Here is a 25435-nt window from a genome sequence, read left to right as displayed (position 1 = left end):
GAAACGAGCCTTTGATTGGGTGCAATTGGGCTGGGATGGGGTGAGCTCCTCTCAGAGGTCAGGGAGCCTTCCTGGGCTGCAACCACGCCTCCTGCAATGGATTACAGTTCCCCTAGAAGAGTGCTGAGTCTAGGGAACAGGAGGTTTGTGGGGTGCTCCTGGGAGCCTCTCTGATCAACTCCAACAGAAGTGGCATTAACTGAGGACAGAAAAGTTGGATTCTTCCATTTTGCTTATCTCTTTCTGTCCACCTTTTTTCCCCCTGCCTTTTTCGTTTTAGCTTTTTGGAGCTTGTATAGGGCTTCCTTTCTTCTAGTTTTCACACTGGGTGTGCAGTGATTTTATACAGCTTCATTATCTATATGAGCACTGCAAATCTCTGCATGGCTGCAGCAGAGCAGTGGACTCTGTCAGCACTCATTGCTGCTGAAGTATCAGTTACCTGCTCTCAGAGAGAGACTCCCAGTTCTGCCCAGTCCCCCAGCCAAATCTCCCAAAAGTCATCTAGAGGATGCCTGGGAGACATAGGGGTGAGAAACGAGACATAATTTAACTGTGTGATGGTGGAGGGTCCTCCACCTAAAAATCAGTTATCATGACTGGGCTCCTTGCTGGTAGAGAGACTTCAGCCAAACCCAAGTTACTGAGCCTGGAAATCTGGGAGGCAGTGATGGATGAGCAATCAGATTGCTGATGGTGGTCTCCTGGCTCTAGGCTTTAAATAAAAGCCTGAAGTGTCCCCTGAGTAGGGTACAATTGCCTTGAGGCTGGTCTTGGCCAACACCCCTTGCTATAAATGCCTGTTCTCTTTGCGGTTCTGCATAGTTTGGGTCCCTATAATTAAAGAAATAAAACGTATTTAAACAAATCTGTCTGTGCTAATTACTCAGGACACATTTTCCAGTGCTCTGAGTTGCTATAATGAAGAAGGGGACATGCTGGTAGGCTGCTTAGAGCTTCACTGTTTTGAGCTCTCATGAGCAAATATGTCTTCTATATTCCTGCCAGGAATAGAGGGAGCAGACGGTGCTGCTGCTTCCTCCAGCTTGCTGTGGTGCAAGAAATAGGTTTCATGAAGGAGGCTATTCATGGCAAAGTGAGCAGATGTCTCTTGCAGGACATCCATGTTTCCTGCTTATCCTTTTGTAGGAGGAGCCATAGCTATTATTATTTAACTGGCAGACCCAATTTCAACTCAGATACTGGAAGTCCTTCAGCTCCAGGGAAGGAGTGGATGGACTAAAACTGCTATTACATGTAGTCTGGCAAAAGAATCTGGTCTGTCTGTTCTCCCACGACCAGCAGCAGCTCTGCTGATGGCAGCTTGATTCTTTGTGATTTAAAATGGAGTGGGAGGAGAGCAGAGCCTGCGTGTTGGAGCAACTGGAAGTGCAGGTGGCTGGCCCTGTGCATGGGGGAAGGGGTGAATCTGGTACTTGGAAAGATGAGCTGCAGATCAGCCAGTCGTTGGTAGTGATGTGCCTGGAGAAGCTCTGGCTCTGGGGGGCAGGAGGGTGGCCTCTCGGCCCACTCAGGTTTTTCTGCCTTCCAGAGAAGGACCAACCCCGTGCTCTTGCTTCAGAAGTACTAGGAAATACTGAGGAGTGTAACACCTCTGCTACGAGGTGATGTCAAAACCATCTGTGATCTTCTCCTGGTGCTTGAAAAACAAGTTTCGTAGCACTTCATCTTTAAAACCTGAGGGAGCTCTTGGCTGCACAGGAGAGCTCTCCTGCACTTCTGGGATCCACCAACCTGTTCAGCCTTCTGTAGCTCTGGGATGAGGTGATGTCTCTTCTATCCTTCTTCTCACTACAGGCAGTGCCACGCAGGACAGCTGGGCTCCTGCTTGCCTGTGGACAGGAAGTCCTGCTTCCCACGAAAGCTGAGCTCCAGAGGGGTTGGTGCCTTGAAGAAGTAAGCTGCCAGCTCAGCCTGCACCCAGGGTCTGCTTATGATGTGATTTGGTACAAGCTGGGAGTTGCTCTGAGCCTGATTTCATGCGAGTCAGAGCTTCAGGATTGGTGTACGTGCATTGGCTCGTTAAAGTTCATGCCCTAGTGATAGGCTATACTACTCCTGTCCTCTACAGGACAGCAGGAAGCTGAGTGCAAAGATGTTAAGTGTTGAAGGTCATGTAATTCATGTCCATCCAGGTGCTCTTTCTCTAATGCTCATACTGTTTTGTGGCCCATGCCATTATTAGTTATCCTCGTGTGTGGACAAGGCAGTAACATCTTTATCTTGTCTATCTTAGATAAAAACTCCAGGTGTCCCACTGATAGAAATTCTGTGAGCAGATGTCCTGTCTGTTCTCCCTCCTGCAATGGGGTGAGGAGGGGGTGAAGTTAAAGAGTGGCTCTGGTAGATGGCATTAGGGTTATGCACTTCTGCCAAAAATTACATTTTAGGGGGAAAAACTCATAAATCGATGAGCTGAGACCATGGTGTGCTGAGAAGGGGGTGCTGAAGGCTCTGGGCTGCAAGCAGACTTCTGTGTCTAATGTTCACATGGTCCTGCTCATCTTACCAGTAATATGGGGGAGAAAATTAACTTTTCCCAAATCACTTAGTGCTTTGCAGGCCCAAACTAAGACCTCAGATTCTCCTCTGCATTTGGTAGATGGTCTGAAGAGGTCTTCATGCCTTGCTTCCCCATCTGCCCTTTCAGAAACCAGCTGCTGAATTCAGCATCAGCTCCTGGCTGCAGGCACAGCCTGGCACTGCAGTGCCTGATCCAATGGGCACTCACACCTCCATCAGGTGTATGGCACATCAGGGAGGCTCTGCTCCCTTTTTATAGCTCCTGGGACGCAGTACTCAGTCCAAGTCTGCTCATTTTGGTTTGAACACTATCTAGACTCTTCAGGTCTCAGAGTAAGTTGCTGAATTTGAGGAGTGTGAGTTCAGAATGAGGATCTTGCTGTAACCAAAGAATTGAAGCATAGTAAACCACTAAAATGTTTAAACTGGAAAGTAATTTTCTTCCTCTTTCTTTCTGTCTTGCAGAGAGAAATGCTACCAGGATCCATTTCCTTTTCATTACCTGGGCTTTGTGAAAGCAGTGTGGAGACCAAGGCAAGAGGAGGTCAGTTGGTACCATGGAGCTTCCTAGTTATGGCTGGCAGCTGCTGCCCCAGTTGTACACTCCCTGCAAGGAGCAGCACTTCTGTGACTGCACCATCTTCATTGGGAATGTGCATTTTAGAGCACACAAGGCGATTTTGGCTGCTGCCAGCCTGCTGTTTAAATCCCTGTTGGACAGCACAGACACCATCTCCCATCGACGCTTCCGTGGTAACAACTGAGGAGTTTGCACTCTTACTTAAGATGATGTACAGTGGCAAACTCCCACTGGGGAAACACAATTTCACTGAAGTTATCTCTGTGGCAGGTAGTCTGCAGATGTTTGATGTGGCTGTTATTTGCAAAAACCTCCTCAGGAATCTCATAAGTTGTTCTGCTCTTACAGTAGTGAGAGGAGTCTCCAGCCAGGAAGCAGATTCATCTGGAAACCAAGCTGAACCTAATTACCTGTCCCAGTCTGGAAGACCTGATGAAGAAAATACATTTATCATCCTCGCTCAGAGAGTTTCTCCTTTACCTGGCCCTGTAGAAACAGAAATGGAAGAAGGTGTTTTTCCTCCTGGCCAGGAATTTACTGTGAATCATACCTGGCTTCATGATGTTGAGTGACTCCAGGGCTCCTCCAGGAGGATTCAGGCCCTGGCCCTGACCAGCCTGCCCATGCTGAGGGGAGTGGCTCTGTGGATCAGGAGCTTGCTGAGCCTCTAGAGGGGAAAGGGCAATCGAGGGATTTAGGTGAGATGTCACAGGTCTGGGTACAGCATTGCCTCTTATTTGAAACACGTTTGCTTGCATTTTCCTGTTTTGGGGTATTTTTACTCTGTTTTTGATCTTTTTAGTTTGCCCTGGGTTGGGAGCAACAGCAACGTATCCCCCTGTTCTGCAGAGATTTTATTCTTTTTGCTTTTGTAGTTGATTCATGCTCATTGCTCTGCCAGAGCTGTAGTGAACAAAACTTTTATTGCCCACGCATGTGATTGCCATGCAGTGGGATCTGTTACTGCAGGACATGGGGCTGATTAGACAATCTGTCTAACAGCAAGTGAGCAGATTTGCTTGCTAATGCTACCTTATCCTTTAAACTCCTGTTCAGCATGGGAGGAAACCAGAGGCTGTACAAGGTTTAAAATAAATGTTCCATTTATAACGGGTGTTAAATAAACTGTTGGTTTTTCCTCCAGACTGTGTCTTCAGAAGGGATTTATAAGTCACAGTTTTCCTATTATAGCCAATGTGCTGGTTACAAACTGATGCCTTTCAATCAAATCATGCTTCCTGCAAATCCATTCAATTAGCAAATAACTCATTTTGTTTCTCTCGCACAGCAGCAGAGAGCAAAAGCTGTAAACTGGATTTCTTTGTTCGATATGAAAGTGTTTTCTCTGAGGCTCTTTCTGATGCCCAGGCTATGCTGAAAAGACTCGAAGAGTGCAAAGAAATTGATGCCTCTCAAGAGGAGGTAGGTGTGTTTACTTCCATAAATCATGCAAGTTTTTCCTTCACCCTGCTAAGGGCTGTAATAGTTTGTGCCTTGTTTAGGAAATTGTTTCATGGGAAGCTGGTGCCTGGTTGTTTGAAGGGCAGCATGTGCTCACCTGAGCAACAGCCTGGAAAGAAGCATCTGTAAGTTGCTTGGGCATGCAGGTAAAGAAGTTTTGTGCTGTCTTGAAGACATCCTTGTATTATAGGAGAGCTCCAGCACAGATTTCTCTCCTCCTGTTTATGGCATTTGCTTCAGGAACTGTATCGACTTGTAAACAACTGACATATGAGATCCCAAAATAGATTTCCCGAGCCCTCAGCACTGTCTTGCTGTGAAGCATCTGCTGCTCTCTGTGTAGGGCAGAGCTGCTGAGGGAGCAGTGGGACAGGGCGTGGCAGGAGGAGCTGGGTGCTGCCCCGTGGTGCTTCTCCTGCCAATGTGCTGCTTTAAGAGCAGTCTGAGTTGGCAAATGATGCTTGATTCCTTGGAGGGGGTAACTGAGCCTGCTGCTGGGCGTATACTGAAGGGTTCTCTGGGCTCTGAGCTGTGGTAGACAGATGCCACCCCTTGTCCCACCTCAAGGGCAACACGGAACGTGTGACAGTGGAGCAAGGGGACACAGAGCTTGTCAATGATTGTGGCGAGTCTAGGTGGGCACTCGTGCCGGCTGCACACTGCTGTGCAGTGGCAGGGTCTGCAGAAAAGCTGTGGCCAGTGTAGAGCAAGGCTTCTGTGCTTACTGTCCTCAGCCCAGCCATTTCTGGTAGAGCATTTTTTATACCAAGCTGCATGAACTGCCCTTTCTGAAGGGGAAAAGTATTACTGTTTCACTGCTGGCTCTTCCGTGGCTCCCTGGTTATTCAGCCTGTGGAAGCTGAGCAGTGCTGTTCCATAGGCTGGGGACTGCTGTGCTCTCTAGGTTCCTGTGTAGTTGCTGGATCCAACTCCCTCCAGTAGCAGTGTGATCGCAGGACATGGTACATTTTGACCATTGTGACATTCTGCTTATAAAAGCCCCAAACCACATCTTTATTAGGAAAAACCCCAAACCTGTGACAGCAAGGAGGAGAATTCCTTTGGGCTGGGGAATGCAGGATTGTTTTCTGCTGAGCACTTAAATGTTCATGGAGGGAAGCTTGTGTTCCCTTAGCAGCTGGTTCTCTTGATGTTGTGGAATATAACATTGGGGACTTTAGGAGAGAGATGTGGGTCCTAATTCCTATTTGCAGTAGCAAGCACAAGCCTGGCTGGGGCTGAGTGCCCTGCTCAGAGAAGGATTAGATTTTTGTATGTTTGTTTTTCACCATGATCAGATAAATATGTCAGGTTTAGGGTTGTACCTGTTGTGCACGTTTACAAATGGAGCTGGGCTGGGTGCTGTGCAGTGTGGATGGGTGCTGCCAGAAGGGATTTGGCAGCTCCATGCCCCTGTGCCAGTGGGCCCTGTCCCTGTCCCTGGCTCCCCTTACTGCTGGAGGCCAGGCAGAGCTGTGCCAGTGGAGTGCCCAGGTAGAGCTGCAGCTTCTGCGCTGCACAACAGCCCCATTTGCTATTGCTTTGCAGTTGCTGCTGTTTCGTGTTCCTTCAGCACTTCAGACCCAGTAGGGAGGGTTTACAGACCCATTCCTGGCCTTTTGTTCTCCCAAATGAGCTGTTGCAGCAGGAGCCAAGCGAGAGGTTGTGGAGCTCAGGGCCAATTTGGGTGTCTGACCGCAAAGCGGTAGCTGGACGATTTTTCTGCAGCTATAAATAAATGCTGAATAAATGAGAAATGGATTTTCTTTAAGCCTTCCTGAAAAATCACTTTTCAACTGTGACAAGCATGAACAGTGTCAGACCCAGGGCAGTGGGAGAACAGGCTGCAGCCTGTTCTAAGCAAGGGCTCAGCCAGATCTGTCCTTCTCTGAGCTTCCCTCTGGGACCAGCAGGACCTGTGGACCTTAGGACTGAGTCTGTTTTCAGCACACAGAGCAGCTTTTCCCTACAAGAGCCTGGTATTTCCTTTGGGGGGGAAACACAGTGGTGTATTTTTAAAGTCATGCTTGAAGTGCAGGTTCAGCTCCAAAGAGCCAAACTGGGATGTGTAACTCAGGCTCAGTTTATGCCAGTGGTAGATGTCAATGGATTTTTTTTTTTTCCTCTCATATTTTTCCCCCCTCCCTTTCTTTGTATTCTTTTGCTAGTCATTTGTTTGAAGTCTTGAGTGCCTCGGGGCAAGTAAAAGTGTGTCTGGAAGCCTGTGAGGCACTGTTTTCTTTGTAGAAATTATTCTTGCTGAGTGTGCTTGCCCTGCTGCAGGGGAGATCTCCTATTCCTCAGGAGTATTCTTGTTTTGGAAGCAGCTGATCTCTCTAGGCAGGCACTGGTTGTTTTGGGCAGTAAAGCCTGGGCAGCAGAGGAGTTTAGGGGAGTTTTTTCAGCCTGCCTATTGGCACCAAGGCTGCCTGGTGGTTTCAGTGGAATTTGGCCTTGGATGCCTCTCTATTTCTTTTCCTCTGCTGGTGAACTCATCCCTGCATGGTGTCTTGTTCTGTGCAGCACTCTGGTCTGCTCCCCTCTAGTCTTCCTGCCTATTTCCTCCTACTCCAGTGGAGACTCATTTGGCTGTGGGGTTTTTCCCCAACAAGGTTTTTGGTGCAGGGCTGGCTTGCTGGCTTTTGTGAGAACTGTTGCTTCTCTCTGAGTTTGGAGTTCTGTTCTGCTTCCCAGACTGAAAAGTGCAGATGAATTGCTTTTCAGTTTAGGGAGATGCGACTTTTGGGGTTGTTTCTGTTTTAGAGTTTCTCCGTATATTTCACATAAACTATTCCTACCTAATTTGGTTTTGGCTTGGATGAAATCTGCTTGGAAATGAGAACAAGACTGAAATTGCAGTAATTTAGGGAAGCGTAGAAGAGCTTTGCCGATGTCAAGTCTTATCTTCCTGTGCTCTCTTAGAGAAACTCAATTCAAATTATTGCACAGTTCATTTGTTCTCTCTGCTACCAGGTTCAGATGAAGTGGAGGAGCGTTGGTTCTCCCACGTAGAATAAATGTCACTGTGTTTGTGGATCATTTCCATTGCCTGTGGGCCCATCCAGTCACTGTCGCCCTTCATTTGCAGCTGCAGGGATTTCTGGATGAGGCAGAAGAAAAGAGTTTCTTGTTATCTTCTGCATCCTGATTAGGAGAGAGAGCTTGTGAGGGTTTGGCATTTTTTTTTCATGGTGACAGAGTTAGAGAACTTTTCTCTCCTCTGTTCTGGTGTATTTTTGTAGAAGTTTCGGTTGGGCTTTTGCTCTTGTTGTGTGGAGCCAGACCCTGTGAGCAGCAGCCTGTGGAGCAGCACTGCTCAGCTTCCAGTCCTTCATGTCCACACTCTCTGTTTGACACTGCCGTGAGTGGGAAGAGCTGGGACTGCTGCAGTTTCCCCTCTGTGGAGTGATTGCAATAGGTCATTGCACTGCCACGCTGCCCTAATGTGTGAGCATTTACACCTGCTAGGAGAATCCAGCCCACCGGCTCCTGCTGCAGCCCCGAGCAGTTGCAATACAGGCTTTTTATCATTGGAATAAAAATGACAGAGACGGCAGAAAATGGTCATTCTCCCTGGAGCTGAGCTGAACTTTCCACTTCAAAGGTACCTTTATCAAATCCCTGGAGTCTCCAGTAAAGGCTGCCTGCTCCGAAAGGCTGGCATCTCTCCTGGAGAGCTGGGGAGCGCGTGTCTTCAGGGGCAATATTTACAGCATTAAATGACTCTGGGGAAATGGGAGTAAGAGTTCCAGCTTATTTCTTGGCCTTTTATTTCCATTACTGTACAGGCACGTCTGCCTCTGGTTGCTGTTTCAGGTCACTGAAATAGATTTTGGAGCTCTGGATTTGATTGCCAGGTGTGCTGAGAGCCCACAGCACTCAGAGTTTGTGTGCCTCCTCTCCAGAGTTTTCTCTAGGAGCCAGAATTCCATTGTGATTGAGAATGGAGATTCCTGAAAGTTCCACTTGAACTGCTCCCTGCTTTTTGTGCAAGTGTTCCCTCCTTGTTCTGCAGAGAGACCCAGTATTTCTTGCCCTGGCTTTGCCTTCCAAAGTAGCAGCGTTGAATTCACACTTTGTCAGGTCTTTCACACTGATTGGTCTGTGGCTAGTTAGACATGAAGAAATCTTTGGTGCTGGAACCAGCTCCAGTTTGTGGGAATTTGCTGTATGGATAAGGGCTGGCAGCAGGGCTTGTTGCCCTTCTTCCCAGGGCAGGTGGCCACAGAGCTTGGGTTCAGTGTGTGCATGTGTGTGGTTATTTTTTTGTCCAGTTTAATTTTTCGTCCCCTGCCCTAAACGCCAGGGTTCTGCTCGTTGTGTCTGTCTGTATAGGGCAGTCAACCCTGTTCTCTAAGCCTTCCCGCATTTCTGTTCTGCTGTAGGCTCTGGCTGCCTGTCTGGCCAAGGCAGAGGAACAGTCAGTGTTCAAGAAGCTGCTGAGCAAAGTGAAGGATGCCCACACCCAGGATAATGACACTCGGGATGCTCGACCCCTGGACACTCAGACCCTCCTGTCTTTCCTGAAGCTGTTTCAAGGCGTAAATCCTGAGCTTAGAGTGGCTTTGCTGGAGAGAAAACTGGGCAGCAGAGAAGCCCCACAACAAGGAGGGAGGAAATTGGGTGCAACCTCTGGGAAAGTGAATGGGCAACCTTACAGAAAAACCCTGTATCCACATGTGGGAGGTTTATCACGTGCTGGCCGAGATCCTGGAGCATTTCTGCCCATAGCAGGAGGTGTAGCTGTGCAGGGCTCTCCCCACTGCTGCCCGGAGGGCTGGATCAATGGCTGGCAGCCAGCGTGGGTCAGAGCACAGCTGAGGCTTGGGATTCAAAACTCCTTTTTTGCTCGAGTCTGACACAAAACTGTGGCCTTGCAAACCTGTTGTTAACCTCCAGCTTGCTTTATGGCTTTGTGCTCCGTTAGATAAATGAGACATTTTCCTTTCACAGAGTTTAAAGAGAATAGTAAAGTGATTTTCCTCTGCTGCTTGTGCTTGGGATGAGCTTTGCTATTCACTTAGATCTTTCAGAGAGTCTCCCTCGCTTCAGGAACCTGTCAGTTTCTTCTGACTGACTTATTTCTCCTCTTGTGTTTCTGAATCTTTTTCCCCCCAGAGAGCACAGCCGAGGAAGAGATGCTGACCGCTTGCTTGCTGTGCTGCAGGGAGGAGCTGATGCAGAGCGTGGCACAGCTGAGCCCCATCACAGAGATTTGAAGGCAGCAGAAGAGGGATTCCTGACTGCCTCAGAGGAGCGGGTAAAAAAATCTGAAATACGCAAACTGTGTGGGCAGGATGAGGTGTGTGTGTCTTCAGTGGTGTACCAGGTGATGGGCAAGCCTCACCTGGCACTCCCACCTGTCTTCTGCACAGAATCGACTGCACATGTGTGTGGTCTCAGGTCCTTCTGTGCTGGACTGTGGGAATAATGAAAACTGAGCAGTGGAGGCGACCTGGAGAGCAGGATCAGTGTCAGACTACCCCTGCAAGGGGAGCCTGGGCCACAGGAGGTGCCTGGTGCTCCTCAGACCCTGAAAAAGCTTTTTTGGGAACAGGAGGAGTTTGAGCAGAACCACTAATACCTCTCTGCTTCCTGCTTATCCATTCCTGGTCATCAGCTTCCCTTTCAGCTGTCTCCCAGCTTTATGTCATTTTTGCAACTCTTACCACACAGTTGCCTGCAAGACTAGCATGTCCACTAAATGGTTTGGTTTTATTTTTTATGTGTTGCAGGCAGAAGTTGGTGGGGAGGACTATTGCTTTCCTTTTCTATAAGTAACTGCACTCTGTATGCTGATTTGCAGAAGTGATAAAGGACAAAATGCTGTTTATAACCTGCTTTCCTTTGTCTTTGAGGGGAGCTGGCTGTACCCTGTGCAGCTGGAACTTCCAGGGTGCCCTCACACGATGTGATCAGGACACAGCTTGACCTCCTGTCCTAGTTTGTCACATCATTGAGCTGCCCTGACACAGGATTATAGTGAGTGGGAAGTTGTGCTCAGTGGCATGAATGATCTCTGCTTTCTGTCTGACTAAGCCTGACCAGAGCCACAACAGGTGGCCTGAGAACTTCTGCCCAGCTCATAATCCCCTCAGTTAAGGTCTCATGGTCCCTCACCACATCCAGCATGGAGCATCCCTGAGCACAGGCACAGGATGGAATAGGGTACCTAAAAAGGAATTGCTGACAGAGGCACCTGTCTTGTCCTTATGTGCTGGGATCTGACTGGTGTGACTGGGGTGTGACTGGTGACTGATGGATTTTTGCCTCCAAAACACAAAGCTGAGCCTGGAATGGAGATGTGAGAGGAGAGAGCAGGGTGTGAGTACAGCAAAGGATCTTCTGGGGTTGTTGTGGCTGTCAGCAGAGACCCATGTGGGGGGCCTGGAGCTGAAGCTTCGCCTGCAGTGGGGAGATCAGGATTTTCATATATGCCTGTTTGTGTTGCAGTGCAGCCTTACTTTCAGAGGCTTTACCTTTTCCCTGCTCTCTTCTCTTTGTCTTCATAGAATTAGGTGATTAAAATTCAGCAATTTTTTATTTCCCTTCACGTTGAAAAAACCAAACACAACCCCCCAATAATAAACCAAAACCATTCTGCCATCATAATTCTGCTCCTTGGGCAGAGGATATTGCCTGTAACTGCATCCTCATGTACTGCAGAGCTCCTTTGGTGGAGCAGCAGTGTTTCTTTTCGTCCTCACCAGTCGCTGTGTGCTCCGTTTGCTACAGAGCCTCCAAACGCTGCTCCGAATACGAAATCCTGCTCCTCTCTATGGGATCCCTTCGTGCTCTTGTTTCAGCCAACAGTTTCAATCAAATGACAGATCTGTTTGGGGAGCACTCCAGAGAGGCTGTGGGCAGAGCCCACAGCCATCCTGTTGTGGCACAAGAAAACAAGAAATAAATTGCCGAGTGTAGGCTGACTTTGGGGGGGTTTATTTGTTTAATTCCATCCCCTCTCCACCAGACAAGCGGGAAAGTGTTTAATTATTCCAGAAGTTAAACTGATTAAAATGATGGGCCCACGGCATGTGTGCAGGTGGCATCCCTGGTGTCTCAGGTGTAGGACTGGGAAGACAAACATGGAATTAGCAGCCATTTCTGAAGGTTTCATCTTACCTGGTTCATCCAGTGTTGCACTGGAGCTCTGGGCTGGCAGGGATGGGATCTCCAAAGGTTCATAAAGATGAGGCTTTCCTTTCTCTTCTCACTGCCACTGCCTCATTAGCCACACATTTATTCAGCAAGACAAGCACGAGTTTCTCATGGAACAGCCTTTTTTCTTGGCAGCTGGGCTCTTTCTGTGCCTAGTCAGAGCTGTGCAATGGAGCAAGTTTGTTTTTCTTTGCTGGAAAACCAGTACATGATGTTTCATAAAGCATCTTTGTAAATCTCTTGTTTTTTTCTGGGTAACTTTGGAATCCAGCCTTTCTTTTTTTTGAGTGCTTAACTTCTGTGGCTTTTTTTAGTGTTTCTAAGGTTGGAAAGGGGTGGAGGATTTGGATACAGGTTATCACTTAGGAGAAATGAAGTGGATTCAGAGGAAGAGTGGGTAACTTCTGCGTGGAACCCCTTACCACTTAGATTGTTGAGGAGTTCTGAGTTACCCGTCCACAATACAGCCCTGAACCCAGAAAATCAGAGCAGGTAGTAGAAACATCAGCCCTTTCCTTCTGTTCAGGCTCTCCTCTAGAAGGCACCTGGGTATTCTGAGCTCTGTGGTTTCTCTCCCCTTTTGACTCCAGTGCCTGCAGACCTTGATGATCAAACCAAGCCGCTTCAGAGCTCAGACAGGTATCAGGGATAGGACAAGCAGGTTGTTGGCCACTGCAGGAATCTTAACTGGGTACACTGGGGATGGAAAAATGCTGCTGCAAGCAGAACTGGGAGATATTTTCTAATTGCCTCACATGGTGGTGTCAAAATAAGTCTGAAAATGTCACCACTGCATCTCTCGCTGCCAGGGACATCTGTCTGGGAGCAGTGGTAGGTTACAGCAGGAGCTCCCCGAAGGATGCTGCTCTTGTACTTCTTTTTGTGTTTTCTCAGAAGAGGACTTCAGATTAAGGGATCTAGAGGCAGGTTGGTGTGAATTGAAGGGGAGAATACATCAGCAGGTTTACTAACAGTTTGGGCTATAAAAGGACAGATCTTTAGAAATGAGAGAAACTAATTAGTGAGTTCAGGTGCTCATTAGAGCGCAGGAGGAGCTATTGGATTAGTTTCTTTTATGTTAAAAGTAGGAGAACTGTCTGAAGTTTGCATCCTGAATGAGAGAGAAGAACTTATTTGAGCGGTTGCAGACCTGAGTGGGTGAGTAACTTGAGGAACAGCTTTAGGACATCCAGGGAATGGCTGAAGTGTCTGATAGGCAAGCAAACTGCCTGTGGTGGCTCAGGGACTCAGGAGCCCCCATCTTTTGCCTGGTGGGACAGCTTTCCAAGTTTAGGTGGGTTTAGGCACACAGAACAATTCAGATCAAGAGACTCCCAAGTCACATAAAAGTTCAAACTAAATTAACATGCAGTGAAACGTAAATGAGGATTTAAGAGAAAGCAAAACTGTGCTCATAATGCTGATAATTTCCTCTGTAGCAAACACTCCCAATATGCATTTGGCTTTGTCATTTGTTAAGCACGATTGCTTTCTCGAAACACCAGATTCCCAGCATGGTTAATTATCTCGTAGTAATACCCATTCCAAGGAGGGGCATTCCTTAATTACACAGAACGGAATTTCCTCAAATTGCAGCTTGAACAAACGGAAGCACAAATATTTCTTAGGATGAAAATGAAGAGGGAGGGGATGATCTGAGTCTGCTGGCAGCTGATGGATTAACGGGTGGTACCTTTGGGTGTCCCATGCTGCCCAGCTGACAGGGAGCAGGAGGTCCTGCACTGTGGCACAGGGCATGTGCTGCTTCTCACCTTGGCATGGTGGCAGAGCAGTGAGTGCATTCGTAACAACTTCCATTTTGTGTCATAAAATCAGAAACATTCCGATGGGGGAAGAAGGAAAATATTTCACGTGTGTATTTCCCTTGGCTTTTCCGGGGATCAGATTCATGTCTCCAAGAAGTCTTTGTTCGGGGAGGTGTTCATAGTAGTTCAGAATCTTCTGCTGAATATTCCCCCAGCCTGCCATTGTTTCCTTCCCATCCCAGAGAGTTTTCTCTTTTTACGTGGCACCGTGTATTTTCTGCATCCCAGAGATTTTTACCTTTTTTTCCCAAGCTGTGCTCCCTGCTTTTCTCCCAGGTAGTGCTGTGAGAATGATGGATTGTTCTGGTTGGTACCAAACCAGAATAATTAAAAGACAAAAGCACAAAAATCATGCATGGATGTCTGGGATGAGCTACAGGTTTTGGATTTGTTTTTCCTCACTGAAGTATAACTGTGCATCTTCTTCAACTTAGTAACTGCAATGGTGAAAAAGTCCTTTTCAGATTAATGTATTTGCCAATTTCCAGTTTTATTTATCAATTAATCAAGTGACAAGTACAATTCTAGATTACTTTTGGAATACAGTAAATTTTGCCCAACTCTCTTCATTATCCTCGATAAACACTGTTCCTCTTCCTGACTTAGTCTATCATGTCCTGATGCTGGAGTGTCTTTAAGGGGTTGGAGTTTCACTCTGGAGTCATCATTTTTCTGATTCATCAAGGCAAACTCAGCAGATCCAGCTTAGAATTAGATAGGAGAAAGGAATGAGGATAAAGCTGCATTTTTTTTTTTTTTTCTATGTTAGAGGGAGAAGAAGGAGCTACAGCTGCTCTGCAATCACAAGTCTGGTTTGTGTGCCTTTAACATTTTCAGCAAGGGCAGCTCAGCCCACCGAGTCCTTGATTACCTTGGACCACCTGAGTGTAAAATGTTGGTGTGTTTGATAATCATACAAGGGCATGAGAGGGACGTGAGCCAGGGCATTTCAAAGCTCCTTCTCAGTGGAGTGGATCAGACACTGACTTCCAGACCTCCTACAATGAAACTGTAGTTAAGAGTCAGAAATGAGGTCTTTGTGATTCCAGGGCATCAGAAGAGGCTGGTAAATGTCTTGAGGTGTTGGAGGTGTTGCCTTCACAGACAAGGCCACACATTCATCTGCTGAACACTGAGACTTTCTTCCTCTGGGCTCAGATTGGGACTGGTACTCAGGAGACATTTGGGTGCCAAAGATGCATTTTGAAGATATTCTGTATTGTCTCTGCATTGGAGGAGTTCTGATCTGTCATGTTCATCCTCTGCTTGAAGGTGAATCTGGGTATGCTGAGCACAAGGCCCCGAGCATTAGTGAGCCAAGGAGGACTGGGTGCCTGGGCTTTTTCTGTCTCCCCTACCTTTGAAGCCCTCTGAGAAAATGCTGCAAGCTGAGCCGTTCCTTTTTCCATTCACTGGATTCAGGCAAACGGAGCCCAGAGGATTATAGGGCCAAACTGTTGCAACAATACCAAGAGAACTTTGTGCAGCTCCTGACAGACACTCAGGTGCTGCTGCAGGGCATCTCTGCTGCGTGGAGCCTGGCTCCTGTGGGGAGAGAGTTGAACAGGCTGCTGCACATGTGCAAGCAGATACAGAGTTTTCATCCCCATCTGGGGGGAAATACTGGAATCCCTAAGGACTTGATTTACTACCTGTCATTCTGGGTTTGGGGCAGTCCTCCAAGCAGGACTTGGTTTAATGATTCTGTAATATTCTGTAGTGGGAGCGAGGCAGGGTAATGTGTATGAAGCTGAGGAATGCTTGATGACTGCTGTAGTTGTAGGGCTTGGAGGACAGCAGCACATACTCCACTCCTATTCCTTGCCTCAGTGGCCTCCTGTGAGAGATCCTACACTGCAAATCCAATATTCATTCCCAGTTCACATCCTGTCTTCTAGCTCCACCAAGAGCTGCCACCAATCCAGCTGGCATTTTCACCTGGTCATGGCTATGATTTCTAGAGAAAGGGTGGTTCTTTCTTATCTGCCATTGATTCTGTCACCTTCTGCTGCTGCAGGCACTTGTCCCACTCCCCCTGACTCTCTGTGTCTGTGGATGTGCCAGGGCTGATGCCCTGATGGCTCTGGAGCAGACGAGCCAACAGTTCATGTGTCTGTGAATGCACAGCCCGTGTGAACTCCGGGACACCTTGGTGCGTGTAGCAGAGGAGCCCGAGGAGTCAGCGTGACTGCTCTGGCAGCTGCTGCCTCTCTGGCAGCATTATCAAAGAGAGCAGACTGCTGCCACGGAGTGGCTTTTCAGGGCTTCAAGCCAAGGCTGAGACAAAATCAAGCAAGAAGCGTCATCAAAAACAAAAGCCCTGGAAAATGTTGTTCACTTGGCAAAAACATCTCTTCTGGATGAAGTGTCCAGAGGAGGATTGCCAGGTACCAGCTTCTTTCTGGCATTCTACAGATCTTTGCACTGAACTTCCATATCTTAATTTCGAGGCCAGTCTGCTCAGCTCTGACATCACTGCTTGCCAGGCCCATGTATTCAGGTGACTTTATGGACCTCGTGGCTTTTGTCATGAGGAGTGTGAGCTTCCTCTTAAAACTGAGGAGACCTTATGTTTCTGAGAATGTATGTGCTGCATGAGGATGCATTCAGCTTGCACTTCCACTTGAAAACAAGTGTTTTTCCATCTCTACTGCAAAAAAAAAGCTCTCAAAAATTTTTCTGGTAATTGAGTTAGATGAACTTGGAAGGCACAGAGCGTCACTGTGGAAGAAATTGCATCCATCCCCAACCATGCCCAGCACTGCAAGTAATGGATTGTTTTCTTTGTTGGAGGTACACCATGGAATCTCTTGGCTCCTCCTTTGAACCCTGCTGTAGTCAGAGCACTGTCACTCTTGGCAGCTGGTGCATGCAAGGGCAGGGTTTGGCTTTTTCAGCCAACTCCATAACCTCCTCCGTCTGCTTTCCAGGGCTCTCTACAGTTGTTTAGGAGATCATGTTTGTCACGATTGATCTTGCTCTCAAATCTCAGAAATGTGTCAAGAGCTCTGTAAAAAAGGCCTTTCCTCTCCATGGTCTCGTTTTTAAAAAAAACCAATTGCCATCTACTGGTGGATTGAAAAATCATTCCTCACTAAGGTCAGAAAAACTGACAGGGTTGGCTGAAGGTATGTGGAAAGAAATCTTAGAGGTCACAATTCAAAGTGGCTTTGAGGGAATGGGACAGACTGGAAACCAGTCTGCCAATCTGCTGTTCTCCCTTGATGTGTTTGCAGATTATGGATCACCACTTGGTGTCTTAAGATTTCCAGATCTTTTGGAATATGTCATCTGGTCTTTAGCTGGCTGGAAATCTGGGGCAGTGGTGCTGTGCAAGGGTACACTGTGCTGAGCTCTTCCCATAGTGAGGAAGGCAGAGATGAAGTTTTTCAGACACAGGCTGAGTTTTCCTGTGCATTGGCAAAAGGGGAAGTCTGTGCCAGTTTCCACGGCCACACAGTTCCCAGATTCTCATTATAGCAAAGAAGACAAATGTATTTGTGTGTATTTTGATTTCTTCCATACATGCATTTCCTGTGGGTCTTTTCAGTAGATTGAGATCCTGGGTGAATTTTCCAGCTTGTGCTTTTTGAGATGAGAGAAGGCATTTACGCTTTGTAAGAGATGAACATAATGAGCAGTTTAAAATACCTCAGGGCCCTGAGCAGAAGACTCAAAAGGGTCGTAGCAAGATTATCTGTTCCTTTTCAAAGGGATTGTGTTTGTGAAGTGTTTCTGAGATTTCTTGTAATTAAGGGCTGGATATCCACTCTCAGTGGCAGATTTTGTCAGTATCGTGCCTGAGGCTCAGGTCTGCAAACATGGCTGTACCTTCGTGAGTCTGAGCAGGAGGCAAATGCTTGGAAGCAAGAGTTTGAGAAACGAGCTTTTAGGAAAATCTGGCCCTGGCTCTTGGCATCTCATGCAGACACCCTTGCATGTGTGTTGGAGAAATTCAAGGATCACTCTTTATGTTTCTAACCACTTCTGGCCAGAGCTGTGTGTCGCCACTGTGATGGGACAGCATGTCTGATGTGTGCCTGCTGCATCAGAGCAGGGAGAACTGTGTAGGAGCATTCAGGAGATGGGAGACTGAGGGGCAGGTGCTCAGCCCTGCTGGCCACCATCAGAACAGTAATTGTTATTTCCACGAGTCTCTTGACTGAGGGAAGAAGGCAGAAACCTGGGATCAGGAGGTGGAAGCTGAACAGTGAATCCCAGTTTGAAGTTCTGGACAAAGATAAGGACAAGGCAAGAGGTGCCAGTGCCAAAGAAGCAAAGGAATCCCAAGACAAAGCTTCTTCCAAGAAGAGTTTTGTCTGCAAAGCCTGTGGTGAGGTCTTTCACTCCTGCTGCCACCTGAAGGTGCACATGAAATGCTGTCAGGTGGCCAGAGGAAAGCAGATCCAGTGTAGAGTGTGGCGAGGTCAAATGGACAAAGAAGGAGCTGGCAAAGCATCAGCTGGAGGTCCATGGGATGGTGGGGATGGCCAAGAAGAGTCTCCCCGTGGTATCTGACATCTGGAAGAGAGTTTGCTCATGCCTCAGGTAGGGTTGCTGGTAGCAGGGGTGTTTAGATAAAAGTTTGGACCACATAGTAAAGTAATAGTCTGAAATCTTGTCCTCTTCCTCCGTGCAGCTCCGTGAGTGCCCTGTGTGAGAAACACAGCTCAGCTCATTTTTCTTGCCCCACTGAGCGCAACCACTTTCTGATTACTTCTCCCCTAATTGGTTTTCCACATAGCTCATCAAGGAAAAGTGGGGACTACTGGCAAATTTAAAAGTCTCCAAAAATAATCGAGCTGCTTCAGTTCCTGGCTGCTTTAGTAGGATGTGTGAGAGGAGCCAAATCTCTTTTCCCTTCCTGGGCCAGCTCACGGTGCTGTGGCAGAGCTCCAGGCTGGAGGACACTGGAGGACCTCAGTGTCACAGCTGGGCTGGTGGAGCTGCAGTAGGATGGAGCAGTGGTACAAGTACCCCAGGAGATGGCTGCCCTGTTCACTTCAGAGTCTCTTCCCTCTCTCTCTCCAGTCAGGTATAGTCCAGACTGAGCTGCAGTGCCTTGGTTTCAGGCTCTCACTGTGTCCCTGCAGGGAAGATGTATTCCTGCCAGTTCTGTCATGATGTCTTCAGTCCATTGAGCTGTCTGCACCCACACTGGGGATGAGCCCTGCATCTGCTGGGAGCGTGGGAGAGGCTTTCACCAGATGAACGAGCTCTCCACCCACCTCCAGACCTTCCACAGGAGGGTGGCCAGCTGCCTCCCCAGCCTGGGCAGCCCAGCCTGCAGGGTCATGGCAGCTGCATGCCAAGGTGTTACTGAGGTCTGCTGGGGGTCTCGTGGGGGGATTTTTCCTCCCCAGAAAAGTGAGAATTTAGCTGTTTGATGCTATGAGTAGGGTTATCCCAAAGCCAGTGGCAGGGGTGGCTTCCAGCAAATGAGCTGCTGGGAGCCCACTGCAGGAAACAGCCACTGAGCAGGAGCAGCAACACCTATAGTAAAACCCAAATTCCACTTTTAGTTTTCACCTGAGAAGTAACATTTCTTTCCCTTTTTTTTCCCCTTCCTCTGTGAATTTCTCTCTTAATTCTTCTCTTCCTTTCCCTTGATATCTTAGCTCTCACTGGTTTTTGCCGTGTTTCTGGGCAGACACTGAAGATCCCTGTGACTGCAAGGAGTGCCAGATGAGCTTTGCCACCCTGCAGGAACACCCCAAGCATGTCCATGAAGCCCATTCCCGGGAATACCACCCCTGATATGGACCTGCTCCAAAATCTTCAGTGCCCCATCGCTCCTGGAGTGCCACACAGTGACCCATGTTGGGGGAAAGCCTTTTACCTGTGAAATGTGTGACAAAGCTTACCAGGTGAGCTGGTGAGTTGATCTCATATTCCAAAGTTTCTGTTGCTTGCTCCTGCACCAGGGTGCAGCAGTTTGGGGTTGGCAGAGGGAAAAGTTGTACAAAGGCAGGGAAAAGGGAAAATAGTCCATAGGGAAAAGACAGGTCCATGGGGAGAGATGGGCTTTGGCTGCAAAGTGCTGTATATCTGCCCATCAGGACCCTCAGGAATCTCATATGCTCAAGTTTCCAGTTGCCAGGAAGTGTAGGAATAAAAATAGTCATGCTGCAAATGGCATGCCTTGGAGGGAATGTGTGTGGGAGCACATTGCTACAAGGGAACAAGAATTCACACCAAAAGGAGACCTACAGTGAATGAGACAAGGATCAGGGATTCAGCTGTACTCAGCTCATCAGGGACAGATGAGAAACAGAGTGAGGTGTTAGTGCTTGTCCAGTGGGAGGACAAGCAGGTCTTGTACCTGCTGAGCACAACTCCCCTGTTCTGATGCTTTCTACATCATTTCTGGCTGTCATGCTGTCCCTGGAACAGAGTCATGGAATGTCAGAGTGTGTTGGCTTGGAAGGGACCTTAAAGATCATCTCATTCCATGGTCAGGGACACCTTCCACTGTCCCAGGTTGCTCCAAGCCCCATCCAGCCTGGTCTTGGACACTTCCAGGGATAGGGCAGCCTGGGCCAGGTCCTCACCACCCTCTCAGGGAAGAATTCCTTCCCAATATTCCATCTAAACCTGCTCTTTTTCAGTTTAAAGCCAACAGCTTTGGATGGTAACCATGATTTGATCTTTGTCATTGCAGCAGTTATCAGAGTTAGGGTATCACAGCAGGACCCACCACCCTGATGTCTTTGCAGCTCAGAATCACCTCTCCTCCGAGACCTCCTCCCTGCAGTGCAGCTGCTGTGACAAAACCTTTACTCCGGCTGTCCTAGGCCAGACTCAGTGCTTCTCCCACGGGTTCCCATCCATTCTGCTGCTTGTGGTGCTCCATGGTGTTCTGCTCCCTGCAGAGCCATGTCACCAGCCAGCACTTCACACAGGCACACAGGCACACAGCACCTTCACCTGTGAGCTCTGTGGGGAGCTCTTTCCCTCCCAGGGCAAGCTGGAGGGGCACCTCAGCACTGAGCATCCCAAGGTGGCCTTCTCCAAGCCACCACTGCCCAGATTGTTCACAGCCACTGCCTTGTTCATCCATCCTCCTCTCCCACCCTCTTACTCTTCCCAAACCCACCCTGTGGGCCCTGCTGCCCCTTCTGCTCCCTGATTTCCCATTTTTGGAGGGGTCCATGATGCAGACCCCCAGCCCACAGTGCTCTGAGATTTCTGTGCTGGAATGAAGGGGGTTTGCTGGAGGGGAAGCAGCTCGGTCATGACTTTAGGGGGCTGAGGAGGAGCATTGGCAGTGTGTGTGGAGGTGCCTGGTTACTCAGGAGTTGTTAACATCTCGATGACACCCTGTGACACTGCAGCTGTTTTGTTGGTGGCCCAGAGCTAGGTTTGAACCCAGCCTCTTCCTCTTCAGTATCTCATCCATCAGTCAGAAAGAGTTCCTTGGATGAGGCAGCCCAGTGTGCAAGATTCCCTGGGATGGCATTCCTCCAGTGGATAATCACAGTGTTTACTGTCTACGACTGCTTGTGGAGCTAAATTATAGCAATTTGTGGAGAGAAATATTTAAATTACTCTCCTGTCTTCTTTTGCATCACTGGTGTGTGTGGTATGGTGTTTCCTATTAGGCTCATGCCTGTTGTAATTGCAGCCCTGTGGTGTGAAGCTGAATGTTATTACCTGAGCTGGGGAAGGTGTGAGCAGCGAAGGGATCCAGGGGAGAGTGGTGCTGTACATGTCTGACTCTTGGGTCATCTTCCTTCCACACAGGTGATTCAGACGTCGGAGCAAGGAGCAGCAGAGCACATAATCTCTTCTGGTGATGCCAATCTTGTGATGTTGCCAAAATCCCAAGTGAGCCAAACTGGCCCTGAGCTGGTGACAGTGACTATGGAGACCTTGTTTAATGGCAGTCACTCTGATTTCTGAAGAAATAAAGTGAGGGACAGGGGAGAGTGCCTGTGCCGGGCACCTGGTACCCACCAGGCTTGTTCAGGAGCTCAGTGTGCTGCTCCACCTGGGAGATTTGGGGCTTCTTTGGGAAAGCAATCCCTGGCATGCAGTGAGCACAGCATGAGCGTGGACAGGAGAGGTTCACAGACATTCACTGCCTGGGAAGTCTCCCTATAGTCAGCTGCTGGTAGAACACCTCACTCCCTAAACACATGAGAAATAAAGCAGCAGAGGAAAAGATGGGAGTCAGGTGTGATCCTCCACTGCTGTGAACAGAGAGCAGAGGATTGGTACAGATCGGAGCTGGGGCTTATGGATATGGGGAATGAAAAAAAAAAAACTATGCTGAGAATTTAAGTTGGAGATTTTTATGGCTGAATCAGTGATGTGCTCACAGGTAACTTCTTCTGCAAAGTGTAAGAGCTGCTTTGTTCCTTCTGCTCTCACTACTGTGCAGCTGGAGAACTCTTCCAGCACAGAGCTGGACAGCTGACCTTTGGGCCTCTCTTCTCCAGCAGAGGCGTCCTGGGAGTTGTGCTAAGTGACTTCAGCACTGTTTGGATGGCACCTTGTGCCACATAGGTCTGATCCCATCCATGTTTTTTGCTGTGGGTCTGTTAGGAAGGAGGGTCCCAGGCAGGTCTGGGCATATCCATCCTCACTCTGTGAACAAACAGCCCTGAGATCTGCCACCACCCTCTAATTCAGCAGGGACATGCTGAAAAAAGGGAAGGAGCTGTGCCTGTGTGCCAGTGTCCCTTGTGGCGTGGCACTGGTGAAGGTGTTGGAGTGTGGGATAGCTGCCAGGTGTGAACTTTCCCCTGGCACAAGCAACAGTTTATTCCCCTGGAACAAACTCTCACACTGGCACACGGGGCCCTGCCTGGTAAAATGCACTCAGTACCTGCTGTAAAATTTGCTTCTCTGGTACTGGCATGATGCAACAGCTTCATTGTGCACTTGAGTTCCTTTAAGACTAAATTCCTTAAAGCTTTTTTTATCTGCAGCTTCCTGGAATACACTCCAATAATTAATGAATCCATTATGAAGCGCAGTTAGATAGATGCAAGGCTCCCGCGGCTCTGAGGCGATGGGCAGTGTTTTATCTTCCTTTTCCTCGTGCCATAAGGTTGAACTGCTGCGATATTTCCACACAGAGCGCTGATCCCGCTGGATCCCGGAGCCCAGGAACGCACCAGGGGCAGTGCCAGTCGGATCCTGCTGCCCAGAGCCACGGCAGCACGGGACAGGAGCTTTCCAGAAGCCGGTTCTCAGTGCCACCAGGCAGAGGTGGTGGCACAGGAGCGTGCCGGTGTGGCCGTGCCACTTGTTCCCGTTAAAACTTGGAAGGAAGAAGAGAGCAACAGAGCTCTCAGGAGAGGGGCTGGAGTTTTGCATGTGTGGCAGGAAGCGTGTGAGTGACCCTGCTGAAGTGCTGCCCGTCTTGAAGGGGCTCCCACGAACCTTTTGTCCCCTCCGGCTTTGCGGGGATGGGGACTCGGAGGAAGCAATGAGGTTTAGTTGCCACTACATCCATGACTGACCAGGAGATGGTGCTCGAGGCCTTGAGGATCAGTGCTGGTGCCCAGGTGCCTCAGCACCTTTGTGGAAGCTCCTCTGAGCCTTCCCAGCCCTTCCCCAGCTCGTGGGTTGCCAGCTCTGGGGAAATCTTAAGCGCCGCTAAATGTCGGGCCGTGTGTTTGGGAAGAAGCAGCGCTGGCTGCATGGGGACAGGAGGGAACTGGTCAGGATGTGTGGCCGCATCCGGAGGGCTGCTGGTCAGACCTGGAGTGTGCAGAGTCCTGAGCGATGTTTGGGGGCTTTAGGAGCTGTTTTTGGCAGGTCAGGAGGCATTCCCTGCTGCCCCTGCTCTGGGCGTTGCTGCAGTGACACTGTCATTGCCCACAGCTGCTCACCCAGCAGCATGTGACACGTCACTGACAAACTGGAGGCTGTGCAGGAAACAACTGCCAGCACGAGTCAAGAGGTGGCAAACCTGCCATCGAGTACAAGAGTGAAGGAGCTCGCACTGCTTGGCATGGCTGAGGAGTGAGCTGGTGGTAGCCTCTGCCCCTGTGCTGGTGCTCACTGCCATCTCTGCTCCCTGGCAAGCGCTGAAGAGCATCAACACTAGTCAGGGCCCATCTGTGCAGAGTGCAAATGCTCAGATTGGCCTTATTTCCATTGTCTTGGACACCCTGGAGATACCCAGCATTGCAGGCAGTCCAGACAGTGACCTTTCCACTTCTAACAGGAATAGCCAGTCCATGTCCTGCTCCCAGGGTGATCAGGGTCAAGTTTGTTGGCCTGTGTTCCTTCATCCCACGGATTAGGGATGTGTAGAGCCCTGCAGCATGTGGAAAACTTTTCTCTCTTCTCTCAGACCCTTTGCTGTTGGCCCCAGAGCCTCCTGCTGATGGGGAGGGCTCGCCAGGGTGGGTCAGGTGTGCACATCCTCTCTAGTAGCACAAAGGAGCTGCCAACAAATGGGTCTGTCTGCATAGATTAGATCGAGCTTGGGACTCTGCAAAATTGTCTCAGCTCACAGGTTTTTCCACCCACTGGAGGCTTCCTGCTGGAGATGGAGTTTGCCCTCCTCCTCTTGGCTGAAATAAGGTAAGCAGAGCCCTGCCTCAGGTCTCAGGATGCCTGGGGAGATAATCCGTGCCCCACCAGCTGTGCTGAACCTGCTGACGGCTGTGATGGTGTCTTTCCCTGACATGTGAATCTGGCTTTCCCTGCCCAAGAAGGCCAAGGCCATATGTCACCTACTTGATGACCTTGGCCTTCTGGCCATCACTTTGTTAGGGAAGAGTTGAACTCCACCTTTCTCCCTCCACTTTACTGTCCTTCACCTGGACTAGATCCCCCCACCAGCTCACCCCAGCCCTCCACCCACCATCCCCTGGTCTGCCATCACCCACGCCTTCTTCCCAAAGCTCATCCTGCAGAGGTGGCACCTCTCAGCACGTGTCTGCCCATGCTCTGCTCTCTCTAGAGCCGTGTGGAGGAGTCACACCTGGAAGGTCTGCAGCTGCAGGCAGATAATTCCATTCTGCCCTTCTGCAGGAGTCACAAGGAGGGCTCTGTGCTGGCTAGAAATGGGTGGGATGGCTGGAAGGACCCTTTGGCAATTACAAGTGTGGGGGTTGTTCCCTTTATCCCTTTATCCAGCCTGTGTTCTTTTTATTTTTTCCAGCCCAGAGGGCCCAGTGAGACATAGAGCAGAGCTGCCCGGTCAGTCGATCCTTAGTGCCACACTAACATCACCTTGGTTTAGTACGTTGCACTTCAAACCTGAAGTTGTTTCTCTTATCTCTGAGCATGTCAAGCTGCTGTTACGGAGCTGTCTGTGGACAGCTCAGTAACATGGGGCTCTCTCCAGCAGGGTTATGGCTGATGGTGAGTTTGGTGGTGCTCAGGAGCAGGTCAGATGATCCCCACGGTGAGTGAACTCCCATTTATCAACACCGCGTTCCCCTCACCACACAGCCGGTCTCTGTGAGCGGTGAATTCCCTCCGCAGCTCCCTCCAGCTCTCACACTGACTAACCCAGATAATCCTTTGCTATCTGCCACATCTCAGCAGATCTATTAAACACACACGAGTTCTTGTGTCCTTGTGTGTAACCAGGATATGCTGAAAGATTTCAAATCCCCCAGTGTAGGATTCTATCAAACTTTCTGTCAAAGTCTAAATAAATACACCCCTTTTACTCATCCATTTCTCTGTGGCTTCAAGTTTTTTTTCTGTTTTAAAGGCGAGGCATTGCTGTTCCCCTGATGAGCTGGTTCAGATCACGGGTGTTACAGCTGGCCAGGAGCCGATGCAGCTGATGGGAACCCATGGTGGGGGTTGGATTTGGGATTCCAGGAGCTTTGCAGGTGTGAGGTCGGGTCTCTCTACAGCTCTAGCAGGGGATGAAGGCAGGCTGGCC

General features: G+C 49.0%; 1 protein-coding gene across 1 annotated transcript; it reads left to right on the top strand.

The window, feature by feature from the left end:
• The first annotated feature begins 3101 nt into the window (after positions 1 to 3101).
• On the top strand, positions 3102 to 21474 carry ZBTB40 (zinc finger and BTB domain containing 40). Its single transcript, XM_040084863.1, is given in 20 exon segments — positions 3102 to 3281; positions 3283 to 3703; positions 3706 to 3822; positions 4413 to 4546; positions 8971 to 9208; positions 9704 to 9796; positions 9799 to 9845; positions 12337 to 12385; positions 14995 to 15151; positions 17703 to 17984; positions 17986 to 18093; positions 18095 to 18120; positions 18666 to 18714; positions 18716 to 18828; positions 19223 to 19326; positions 19329 to 19439; positions 20234 to 20364; positions 20366 to 20474; positions 20477 to 20572; positions 21316 to 21474. Coding segments are annotated over 20 exon segments (2724 nt in total).
• Positions 21475 to 25435: the final 3961 nt, after the last annotated feature.

The sequence above is a fragment of the Hirundo rustica genome, chromosome 22 (assembly GCF_015227805.2).
Source record: "Hirundo rustica isolate bHirRus1 chromosome 22, bHirRus1.pri.v3, whole genome shotgun sequence".
Taxonomy (NCBI): domain Eukaryota; kingdom Metazoa; phylum Chordata; class Aves; order Passeriformes; family Hirundinidae; genus Hirundo; species Hirundo rustica.
The sequence above is the reverse complement of the archived record's forward strand: the minus strand, read 5'-3'. Positions and strand labels throughout refer to the sequence as shown.